Genomic DNA, 12,302 nt, shown 5'->3' with positions numbered 1-12,302 from the left:
TGCCTCACCTTATCTTGGAATATAGTTACTTTTAACATAATAATATGAATTTGCCAGTAACAGTCAATGACACCAAGCATTCTCTATCTGCTTATTTTTAGTACAAGTGAATATTTACTGTGTGGAAATGTGTATTAAGACAGGTATAAGTAGCAGTTACTTTTATTGGAGACAAATTATAGGTGATACTCAACCTGGTAGTTTATTAAATAAGATTAACACTTAAATACGGTAGTTTACTTCAAGAAAAAAGTTTCCTATTTGCTATTTGGTAAAGTCTTCTTAATTGTCAAAAGAGGCTCATGCATTATTAAGGCAAATGATCTTTAAAGAAAAACACACAGATTAATCGGTTACAAATTTCTTTTCTTTTAAAAACAACTTCTCAGTGGACTGTGAACGGACAGCTGAGGGTCGGGTTTTTTACCACCAAACTAGTTCCTTCAGGCTCGGAGTTAACATTTGACTATCAGTTCCAAAGATATGGGTGAGTATTGTTTTTATTCTGTTTCTCTGCTTCTGGTGGGGAAATGGACTGTTCAGATACAGAGATATAAAACTTTGATATGAATTACTAAGAAGTTATATGGGGATGCCTGGGTGGCTCAGTTGGTTAAGCATCTGACTTCGGCTCAGGTCATGATCTCGCAGTTTGTGAGTTTGAGCCCGCACCGGGCTCTGTGCTGACAGCTCAGAGCCTAGAGTCTACTTCGGATTCTGTGTCTCCCTCTCTCTCTGCCCCTCCCCCACTCACGCTCTGTCTCAAAAATGAATAAAGGTAAAAAAAAAAAAAAAGTTATATATACCACCAGTTCTTTACTTTTTCAGTTTTCTGTGTTTTTTCCTACTGTGACATTTCCAGCCATTAAAGGATTTGTACAGGAACTACATAATTTTCTTCTGAATTTCATGCTGTCTTATTTATATATTTATGTTTCTTAAGTAATTAGAAAACCCTTTAAATTTTGGAAATGTCTACAGTGTGTGTATAAGTGTGTATTTGTCAGTTATCAACTCATGACTAATCTTTTCTCATCTGTACCACATTGTACTATGAAAAATAATTTACGTTCTTTTGAACCAAAATAATAATTGATACAATAACAGTGAATACCCCTAGCATCTATATTGTGGTTTCACAGAAACTATATTGTGGTTTCACTTCTTCACTTGGAGAAGTGTCTGATTTCAAGTTAAGACAGGAATTAGACAAGGGGATTTTGGTTTATTTTGTCACACCAGAAAACCAGTTATGAAAGATTAGGAGATTCTTGTCAAAGGGTCCCAGGAGCTAGCTTTAATAGGCTCTCAAAACAGTGGGAGAAGGGTGCCTGGGTGGCTCAGTCGGTTGACTTTGGCTCAGGTCGCGATCTTGTGGTTTTTGAGTTCGAGCCCCACAAGGGGCTCCCTGCTGTCTGCGTTGAGCCTGCTTTGAATTCTCTGTCCCCTTCTCTCTCTTCCCCTTCCCTGCTCGTGCTGTTTCTCTCTCAAAAATAAGTAAACATTAACAAAAAACAACAACAGTGGGAGAGTTTTCATTAACACTTAAGCATTGAAAGGATAATAACTGCAGTGGTTTGAAACGTATGATGTAAAAACCATGAGATTTAATGATACTTTAAAAATAAAACTGGGGGCGCCTGGGTGGCGCAGTCGGTTAAGCGTCCGTCTTCAGCCAGGTCACGATCTCGCGGTCCGTGAGTTCAAGCCCCGCGTCAGGCTCTCGGCTGATGGCTCAGAGCCTGGAGCCTGTTTCCGATTCTGTGTCTCCCTCTCTCTCTGCCCCTCCCCTATTCATGCTCTGTTTCTCTCTGTCCCAAAAATAAATAAACGTTGAAAAAAAAAAAATAAATAAATAATAAAAAATAAAACTGCATTAGTCATAATAGAAGGGAACCAATTCATGATTTTTATAAAGTAGCTTAGGGGCGCCTGGGTGGCGCAGTCGGTTAAGCGTCCGACTTCAGCCAGGTCACGATCTCGTGGTCCGTGAGTTTGAGCCCCGCGTCGGGCTCTGGGCTGATGGCTCAGAGCCTGGAGCCTGTTTCGGATTCTGTGTCTCCCTCTCTCTCTGCCCCTCCCCCGTTCATGCTCTGTCTCTCTCTGTCCCAAAAATAAATAAACGTTGAAAAAAAAAATTAAAAAAAATAAATAAATAAATAAAAAATAAAGTAGCTTAAAAGTTAGAAAAGGGGGGAAAAATCAAACACTTATCCTGCTTTCCCCAAGTGAATTCTACTTCAGGTTAAACCAAATAGTTGATGAGAGGAAATTCTTCTTTTGGAGGTTCTTTTGTGCTAATGAATGAAGTAGTAACGGTATCACCATGTTGCGTAACCTCGTGAACTAATGCATCTAGGCAGTGACCTAGCGTTCCGGGGATGAGTGCAGACCAGGTTCTGTGTACAGCTCCATGCTTTCTCCCTCTTACTTTTGCACTGTCCTATTTGAAGGAAGGAAAACTGGAAGTCAGGTGCTGTTTGTGATTCCCTGCTCTATTTATTGAATAATTTATTTTTATGCCTTTGATTGCTACCATCATAAATTAAACCTATCAGTTTCCTTTTGGTATAGTTCTTCTTGCTTTTCTCAGGTAGTTGTGATCGCAGAATAAATAAATGGCCGTGGTGGTTTGTACCCAGGCCTGTAGAGTTAGGCCTGTGTTGTTTCTACCACTTTTCCTGAACTCCACAGTATATTTACTTATTACTAAATTTCTTATTAGAGTCTCATCCTTAAGTGGTGATAACTTTTAATAATCATGTGTTTCCTTTTAAGTATCCTGTACATATTGAATTTCGTATCTGTGTACATCTATTTGTAAGAATATATTTGTTGTTCTTGGTGCCAGTTAAATATTTACATATGAGAGATGTTGAACTATTTAAGCAGTTTTGTTCTTAGCTCAGTATATATACGATCTCTTATTTTTATACATTTTACACATGTCTACCTTTATATATCTCTTTATGCACATATAAGTATAAAAATCCTTAATTTTTATACATGAGTAGGTACTCATAAAATGGAGAAATTACTCATTAACTTCTTGGCTAATTTTGTCTAGCTAATAAAGGAGGATTAGAAAAAGAATATTTTTTTAAGAGCAGTTTTCAGGCATTTCCATTAAATGGTATTAGGTTTGTTGGAGTCTTTTAAAATAATTGTTTTTAGGCTGAATTGACTTCTTTCTTGTATGTGATTGTTAGGTTGTTGACATTTTTATGTGGTGTACTTTCACGTAACTGACATCTTTCCTATGTTCCTTGAACAGAAAAGAAGCTCAAAAATGTTTCTGTGGGTCAGCTAATTGCCGAGGTTACCTGGGAGGAGAGAATAGAGTCAGTATCAGAGCAGCAGGAGGAAAAATGAAGAAGGAACGATCTCGTAAGAAGGATTCAGTAAGTGTTTCTTTCATCCCTTTTTTTTCAACTTTTACCATATACCTTTAAAGGAGGGAGGTAGCTTTTCTGATTAAAATTTGAAAAGCCAAACAACAGAGAAGTTCAGAATCAGAGGAGACCATTAGAGAAAGAAATATGGTTGCTTTTTTTTTTTTTTAATGTTTATTTTTGAGAGAGAGAGAGTGCGAGCAAGTACAAGCATGAGAGGGGCAGAGAGAGAGGGAGAGAATCCCAAGCAGGTTCTGTGCTGTCAGCGCAGAGCTTGACAAAGGGCTTCAGCCCTATGAACTGTGAGACCATGACCTGAGCCGAAATCAAGAGTTGGATGCTTAACCCACTGAACCACCCAGGTGGCCCTGGTTGCTGTTTTTATTTCAGGTTCATAGAGATTAGAATTAGGTGTTGCTAAGAACTACTGAAGTCATATTGAAAACAATGGACTGATAGTTTTTTTTGGAGCTTGTAAAACTCCTAATCCTATGTACAAATAAGATGTTTATTAATTTACTTAAGTCTGATCTACATTCCTAGTCTTTTAATGTTGGTTTGTTTTTTGTTTGGAACTCTTAAAGTTTGCAAGTGTTCTTACAATCTCTGAAAACCCTCTTTGGAGGGGTGTAAGGTGAGTTTTGAGAGGTAATAGGCAACCCAGGAGTGAAAATGAAATAGTGAAAATGTCTTTTTTTAAAATGGTGATTGAGGGGCGCCTGGGTGGCGCAGTCGGTTAAGCGTCCGACTTCAGCCAGGTCACGATCTCGCGGTCCGTGAGTTCGAGCCCCGTGTCGGGCTCTGGGCTGATGGCTCAGAGCCTGGAGTCTGTTTCCGATTCTGTGTCTCCCTCTCTCTCTGCCCCTCCCCCGTTCATGCTCTATCTCTCTGTGTCCCAAAAATAAATAAACGTTGAAAAAAAAAAATTAAAAAAAAAAAAAAAATAAAATAAAATAAAATGGTGATTGAGGGGCGCCTGGGTGGCGCAGTCGGTTAAGCGTCCGACTTCAGCCAGGTCACGATCTCGCGGTCCGTGAGTTCCAGCCCCGCGTCAGGCTCTGGGCTGATGGCTCAGAGCCTGGAGCCTGTTTCCGATTCTGTGTCCCCCTCTCTCTCTGCCCCTCTCCCGTTCATGCTCTGTCTCTCTCTGTCCCAAAAATAAATAAACGTTGAAAAAAAAAAATTAAAAAAAAAAAAAATAAAATAAATAAATAAATAAATAAATAAAAATGGTGATTGATAACCTTTTTTCTACCCCAGCTCACCTCAGTTACTACGGAGGAAGGAGCTATCTTGTTAATCAAGGGACTCTTAACTGGGACAAGAGCTTCACATTAAAAAAAAAAAAAAAAAAAAAACCTTTTTTCTGAGGATTCCTTCACCAGAATAGCGTTTCTCAGCCTCCGAATTACCTGGCAGGGTCCATTGTGAAAAAGCGCATTTCTGGGTCCATCCTCAGACTTGTGAATCTTGGGGGGGGGGGGGGGAACTGAGGGGGTTAGCAAATTCCCCTGTGATTCTTTAGCAGTTAGCTCATGCCTGAGCTTTTCAGGAACTAATACATTAAGAATTATAAATGCTTAAGTTACATATAAATTAGTGTTTAGATGAGTAGATAGAAGATGTATAGGGTGAGGGGATAAAAGTATAATGGCTAAAAGGTGATGTCATTAAGCCCAAATTAAATTCTGTAAGAACCAAAAAGCATTGGAAAGGGCAGTTGAAAAAAAAGGCCATTTAAAAAGTGCCAAAAAGGAAAGCTTCAACAAATGGCCATGGTGGTAGACCACCCAAGATGAACACATGTTCTTTTGAGCATTGTGTGTACTTCCGCTCTGTTTTCAGAGAGCATATACTCTGTAGCAGTGTGCCAGACACTCAGCTCAGCTTTTGACATATGACTCATTTAATTCTCGTAGCAAGCCTTGAAATTAGGTGCAAGGATTTTACAGATGAAAACACTGAGGCATCACCCAGTAGGTGGTGGAAATGAACTAGTCTAGCTCTGGTCTCTGCTCTTGACCATTGTGTTGCACTGCAAATTGTAGAGAATAATTCTACCTTCTCCCAACTTGGTGACCATTGTGGTCGGTCATAACAGCCAACATTTCTGCATTTTAAAACTTATTAAGTTGTTTTGTATAGGATTTTAGAAATGGTATAATATGTACATTTCTGCAATTTGCTTTTTTTTACTCTTATTTTCATATTTGATCCACATTGACTTATATATAAACATATTAAAAAATTTTTTTTTAATGTTTGTTTATTTTTGAGAGAGAGACAGAGCACGAGCGGGGGAGGGGCAGAGAAAGAGGGAGACACAGAATCCGATGCAGGTTCCAGGCTCTGAGCTGTCAGCACACACAATACATGATCTTGAGATCATCACCTGAGCCAAAGTCAGAGGCTTACTGACTGAGCCACCCAAGTGCCCCTATATATATAAACATATTTTTAACTGCTGTAAAGTTTTTCATCATGTAACAGTTTATACAGAGCCCTCCTAATGGACACTAGTGTTTTGTTTATTTTTTAATGTGTATTTTTGAGAGAGAGAGACAGGGTGTGAGCAAGGGAGGGGCACAGAGAGAGAGAGGGAGACACAGAATCCAAAGCAGGCTCTGGGCTTTGAGCTGTCAGCACAGAGCCCGATGTGGGCCTTGAACCCATGAACCATGAGATCGTGACCTGAGCTGAAGTCAGATGCTCAACCGACTAAGCCACACAGGCTCCCCTGGACACTAGTGTTTTTAAGCTTTTCTCTTAATGTCGTAATTTGTATCTATATATGTCTCTTCTGCACATGTTTCTTTAAGGTGTATCCACCTTAAAGGCCTGTTAGGCTTCTTGACTTGAGTATTGCAGGAAACTTTTCTCTCAACTTTGTTAAGGTTGCTTTTATTTTTAACTTATAATTGATAGTTTGTCAGAGCAGCCACAAAATAGTCATTAAACATGTTGACCTATGTTGAAATCTCCATAAAAACTTCCCTTTGGCTATTTCCTGTTCTCAAAACTTACAGAATAAACTTTTTTTAAAAAATTTTATTGTTGGTGGGGAGTGTCCTTGTAATATGATGGTTTCTTAGGCAGTGTTATACCTCCATCATACCAATATCAGATGGCTTTCTATCTGATAAGATTCAAGAACAATCCCAAGGCACCAAAGTGTAGACATTCCTTTTCTTTGCTTATTTTTATTTTGGTAATGTTGTGTCCCATATCAGTATAGGCCTTGGTATTCTAGATGGAATTTGGTGTAGCATGAATCTAGTCATTGTGGGTTGCTCCAGCTATGAATTTGAAGTTACTCTGGAACAAGAATGATTTGGATAAGATTTTGCCCAGATAGAGGAATGAGTCTGAGTTCCGTAGAGGGGTTCTTTGCCCTGGCTATAATGAAGAGTTGAACTCAAGTTAATTTTACTTGGATTGTCTCCTACTGAAAATCCCTTCTGCATGCCTAGATTCTGAATTACAGTCAGCTACAGTTGAAAGTCTTGGGAATTCTTTTGGGTAGAGGAGGCCATGGAAGGGATAAGATAGCACAGTTTAAAATATAGTTTTGTTATTGTAACTATTAACAAGAATATGTTAATAAATAGCATTATAGTCTGCATCCCCATATTATCCCTTGATTGGTAAACATTTTTTTTTTAATTGATCTTATGATTGCATCTCTATACAGCATATCTCCTTAACAAAACTATAAGCTTTTCCAGTTGAAGGTGATAGTTTTTTGGGGGGGATGTCACAAATCAGGTAATTAAATACTTAGCAGATGGAGGTATAATAATTCCCTATTACCTGATGATATTTGTAGTTTGTAAAGTACAAACAGTAAATAGTCTGAACCTTCCCTTAGTCTCTTTTGTTTAAGTTTGCAAAACAAATTGATAACCAGTGTACACAATAAAGAGGGCAAGAAGACACCTAAGAGAGGAAATATTTGCCTTCAACACATAACACACAAGCACTAATAACCAGAGTATATAGAGAGCTACTACTAATCAGTAAGGAAAAAGCCAACACAAAAGAAAAATAGACAACATCCAGACACTTCACTAATCCAAATAGCTAATAAACAGAGAGAGATGTCAACCTCATTAATTATCAGGGGAATATCAATTAAAACTATCAGATGTCATTTATATACTCATCAGATTGGTAAAAAGTCTGATGACTCCTAGGAACAGGAGATCTCCTGCACTGCTGGTGGGGGTGTAAATGGGTGCAACCACTTTTGAAAGTACTTTGGAATTGTTTACTAAAAGTGAATGTATGTGCATCAGGAGTCACAGCAGCATCTGCTTCTATTAGAAAAAGTAGAGGGGCACCTGGGTGGCTCAGTGGGTTGAGCGTCCGATTTTGGCTCAGGTCATGATCTCACACCTTGTGAGTTTGAGCCCCGCGTCGGGCTCTGTGCTGACACCTCAGAGCCTGGAGCCTGCTTCTGCTTCTGTGTCTCCCTGTCTCTCTGCCCCTAACCCACTCGCATTCTGTCTCTGTCTCTCTCAAAAATAAATAAACATTAGAAAAAGTAGAAACAACTCAAGTATCTGTTAACACTAATATAAACAAATTCATAATGTAATCCTACAATGAAAAACTGGTCATGAAAGTGCAGGAACTATGACTGCATGCAACAGCATGGAGGGCTCCTAAAATTTAAGGATGAATGTAGAATGAGCATGACACAAAAGCTTTGTCCAGTATGATTTCCATAAAGATGAAAAATAGACAAAATTATTTAGGGATTTATACACAGATGGTAAATCTGTTTTAAAAATCAGCGGATGATTTCCTAAAAAGTTAGGAGATGTTATCTTGAGAGCAGAGAAGAGGAGGTATTAGAACAAGGGAAGGGCCCATGGAGCACTTCAGGAATGCTGACAGTGTTGTTCCCCCGCCCCGCTTTTAACCTGCAAGCTGGTTGCATGGATATTGCTCACCTGTTTATTAAATCTGTTTGTTTACAGGTCATTTATATACTTTACGTGTGTTGTATTTCATCAGAAACTATTAAAAATTCTTAGACCCATTAAAGATAGTTCATGGCCAAAAGGACTAAAGTATTTAAATAAGAAAGAGTAAATCATTTCTTGGATTAAGTACTCAATAGAATGAATTTTTAAGTGCTATAGAATTATGCATATATGTATAAATGTTCAATTATCAGTAATTTATTAACATATTCCTTAATCATTTTTATACTTTTATGTTAGCTTATAGTTACTTCAAATCCTTTCAGGTAGGTTGTGACCCATAAATTAAAAATAAATATTTGTAGTAAATGTAAACTAATGAGAGCGGTCAGTTGGTCCCCTGGCTCCCTTCCTCCCAGATGCCCCAAAAGTTATTAATTCCACAATTGATTGTCCACTTGAGTACCCCAAGTTATGGAAGCTGTAGCATGTTACTGGGATTGGCATGATAACTTTTAGGTATATAATACGACTATTAATCTTAAAATTGTAGTGGGAATGTTCAAAGGTTCTTCACCTTCTGTGTTGTTTGCAAAATTTTGTTATTTTTACTTTAGTTTCTACATTTTTACTGTTTATTTCCTTAAGATAAGACTGCTACTGTTTTTATATCCCAGTGGAGCTTTCTATGGTATAGTATCTATTCGATAAATGTTTATTAAATGAAAAATAAAATTAATTTATGTGAAAACAAACAATGAAGCAAAATGCTCCATTTTGTCTCTTAAATGTTCAGAGTTATAGAATCCTTTCATGCCTAAATATGAAAAGAAAACCCCATCGCTTAGTCCAGTAGTATTTGCATCTGAAACTCTGTCCAAAGTGAGGTTCTGGTTGTTGCATTGGGAGGGGGGGGATGTGGAATTTTATTTAATTTTTTTTCTTTTTTAAGTTTATTTATTTTTGAGAGAGACAAGGAGAGTGAACAGGGGAGGGGCAGGGAGAGATGGAGAGAGAATCCCAAGTAGGCTCTGCACCATCAGCGCGGAGCCCGGTGCAGGGCTTGAACTCACAAACTGAGTTCATGACCTGAGCCGAAACCAAGAGTTGGACGCTTAACCGACTGAGCCACCGAGTGCCCCGGAAAGTGTAATTTTAAAGCCCTTTGTCTTTCCTGCTCTAATCCTCTAGAGTTTGGGACGTAGGAAGTTCTATATTTAGGATATACAGGAGAAAAACATCCTCAAGGAAATGGTCTTGGATTAATATTTAACTATAAATTGATTTTTCTGTGTAAATACTTAATCTGTTCAAAACATAAATGATACTGGAAATGAGAAAGGAGCTTTAAATGTACATTTGGAAGGGATAAAATGAATTTACATTTCTTCATCTCGCAGATAGCATCTCATGTTTTCTTATTTTTGTTCTTCACCATTATGTTATGTGAAGTTTGTGGTATCATATAAAAAGGAAATGTTCAGTGCATTGCCTAAAATTGAGATGATTAAAAGTTAAGTAACAGAAAATTTCCTCAAGATTCTTTTCTTTCAGATTTGCTTTCGTCTATCAGCACATTCTGGACTTCTTTCATCTTAGGCCATGTCAGTTTAATGCCATCTTTGTATCTCTTCTGCATCGGTCGCTATCTTGTGTAAATTTTGTTCTGTTATTGCTCCACTAATTATTCTCAAATTCCATTTCAATCAGATTATTCCCCCTTTTTTGGATTCAGTAATAGAGCTCTCTTGCTCAGTCACATCAAATCCAGATTTTTTTATATCACCTCTGAGATCTTCCGATCTAACAAGCCTTCCTTTAAATGAGGCTTTTCTCACTTCCTCACCACACGCATTGTCTACTCCAGCCAGGTGGAGCTAGGCACTATCCTAATTTTCCATTTCCCTGTGTTCATGATTTTCCCTCTACTTCACTCTCCCCTTTATCTTACCTCCTGCTAACCCTGCTTCTGCGAGTCCCCTTCTGGTGACTCATTCTAAACCGATGCCTTCCTTCTTAGGCCTCTAGGTTTTTAACATTTACATTTAATGCTTCATTGTTTGTTTTCACATGAATTAATTTTATCTCCCCCAGAGTAAGTTCTGTAAGCCATCTTTATACCTTTTATAACACAGCTGGAAAACAACTGTTGGTAGGTTGATTTGTTGTTGTTCCCCCATTATTTAAATGTAATATTTGAAACACGCAGAGAATAGATGTAAGTTATAAGGTATAATTATAAAAGAACGTCTCCGCTTCTTGCTCCCTGCTTAGCCCCTGGAGAACACCAGTGTTTGGAATTGTGTCTTACCTCCATTGCCTTTTTAAAATTAATTTTGCAGACATGCGTCTATAAAATTTTTGTTTCTGAGGCTTACAAAAACAGATTCATACAGCATGTAATCTGGAACTTTTTTCATACAACATTATGTTTATAGGATTGATGAATGTTGTTGCATTTGGCTGCACTTTATTCCTTTCACTGTGGTAGAATGATCTGTTGTATGAACATGCTGGTTTATACAACCTGGCCACAGATGTTTGCATTGTTGGTAGTTTTTTGCTATTATAAGGGCTGTGCAGTGAACATTGTTTGGACTCTTTGAGTACACATGTGGAGAGGTTTCTCTAGGGTTTATTCTTAGGTGTGCAGTGCTAGGCATAGGGGATACAAATATTTATTTTTGAAGCCAGTGCTTTATTTTTTTCCGGCATACTTTTCACCTAACAATTTGTTGTTTGTCTCCCAAAAAGGGCAGACTTTTGTTTTGCTTCATTGCAGTGTCTTTAGCACCCAGGATTATATTTGACATATAATAAGTAGTTGGTAAATATTTGATGAGAGAATGAAATGCTTTTCAAATTGATCATACTAATTTATACTTTCATCAACAGTGCATAAAGTGCCTTTTGATCCACATCTTTGCCTAGACTTGATATTATCAGACTTCTTAATTTTTTTTTCCTGGGTTAATCTAGTAAATTTAACATGTTTTCTCACTCTGGGTCTAATTGCATTTTCCCTATTACTGACAAAGTTGAGCATCTTTTTTAGGCTGTTTGATTCTTAGATTAGTGGGGTTTGTTGTTTTTGTTGTTTTTATAACCAGATATTTTTCTTTGCTGTGGCAGGTGGATGGAGAGCTAGAAGCTCTGATGGAGAATGGTGAGGGTCTCTCTGATAAAAACCAGGTGCTCAGCTTATCCCGGCTAATGGTTAGAATTGAAACTTTGGAGCAGAAACTTACCTGTCTTGAGCTCATACAGGTGAGCTCTTTGATACTAATTTGTTTTTTATTTCTGAGTTTGTGGTGGGGCATCTAACTTTAAACCGTTTATTTTTTGTACACTTTTATTTTGCATCAATCAAAACAGAGTTTCTGGGTGTTTTGTGAATATAAACAAAAATTTTATTCTTCTTTGTGGACCCTTTTTAATGCTGTGTTTGGTATTTCCTACCCCAACCCACCCCAACCCCATCCCAATACCCTGCATCTTGCTTCCCTTCCCCCATGGAAGAACACGCATTCACAGTCTTGCCTGAAGTCCTTTCTGGAACGTCACGGGCTGTCTTTGTTGTGGATCTGGATGGCAGAGCTAGGTGATGGCCGGGAAAGTAACCAGAAGCTTCAAGAAGAGGTCAGTTCACATTCAACTTGCTTGTTTTTTAAAACCACTATATAGATTACTTAAGTTGAGCGATGATATCAGTGGTAATGAATCTAGCACTATATTTACTACTGGTATTAAATAATTTTATTATCTTAGTATCATTCTTGTAACTATAACCTTTACTTAAAACTTGCTAGTAGTGAGTTTGTCCTATGGCTATAGAATCCCTATAGTTGATATTGTGTAGCTGGGAACTGCAAGAGCAAAATATAATATCATAGTTGAGTGAAAGATCCAGTTCGTTGCTAAAGCCATAGTTTTAAACAGATAGGAAACCATATGAAACTTAAATTCTGGTGTTCTAAAAAAT

The 12,302-nt window shown here is 37.8% G+C and overlaps 1 protein-coding gene across 3 annotated transcripts in view; it reads left to right on the top strand.

Annotated features, from left to right (window-relative positions):
- Positions 1 to 12,302, top strand: part of SETD2 (SET domain containing 2, histone lysine methyltransferase) — a 126,412-nt gene that overhangs the window by 46,838 nt on the left and 67,272 nt on the right. For all 3 annotated transcript variants that reach the window (XR_006715823.1, XM_045492690.1, XM_045492691.1), the window contains exons 8-11: positions 390 to 487; positions 3,275 to 3,401; positions 11,453 to 11,587; positions 11,840 to 11,959. Coding sequence is in view for 2 of the 3 variants with exons in the window: in XM_045492690.1 (XP_045348646.1) it covers positions 390 to 487; positions 3,275 to 3,401; positions 11,453 to 11,587; positions 11,840 to 11,959 (480 nt within the window). In the remaining variant the exon portion in view is untranslated. The remainder of the gene's footprint in view (positions 1 to 389; positions 488 to 3,274; positions 3,402 to 11,452; positions 11,588 to 11,839; positions 11,960 to 12,302) is intronic.

The sequence above is a fragment of the Leopardus geoffroyi genome, chromosome A2 (genome assembly GCF_018350155.1).
Source record: "Leopardus geoffroyi isolate Oge1 chromosome A2, O.geoffroyi_Oge1_pat1.0, whole genome shotgun sequence".
Taxonomy (NCBI): Eukaryota; Metazoa; Chordata; class Mammalia; order Carnivora; family Felidae; genus Leopardus; species Leopardus geoffroyi.
Note: the sequence above shows the minus strand (reverse complement) of the source record. Positions and strands in the feature narration are given on the sequence as shown.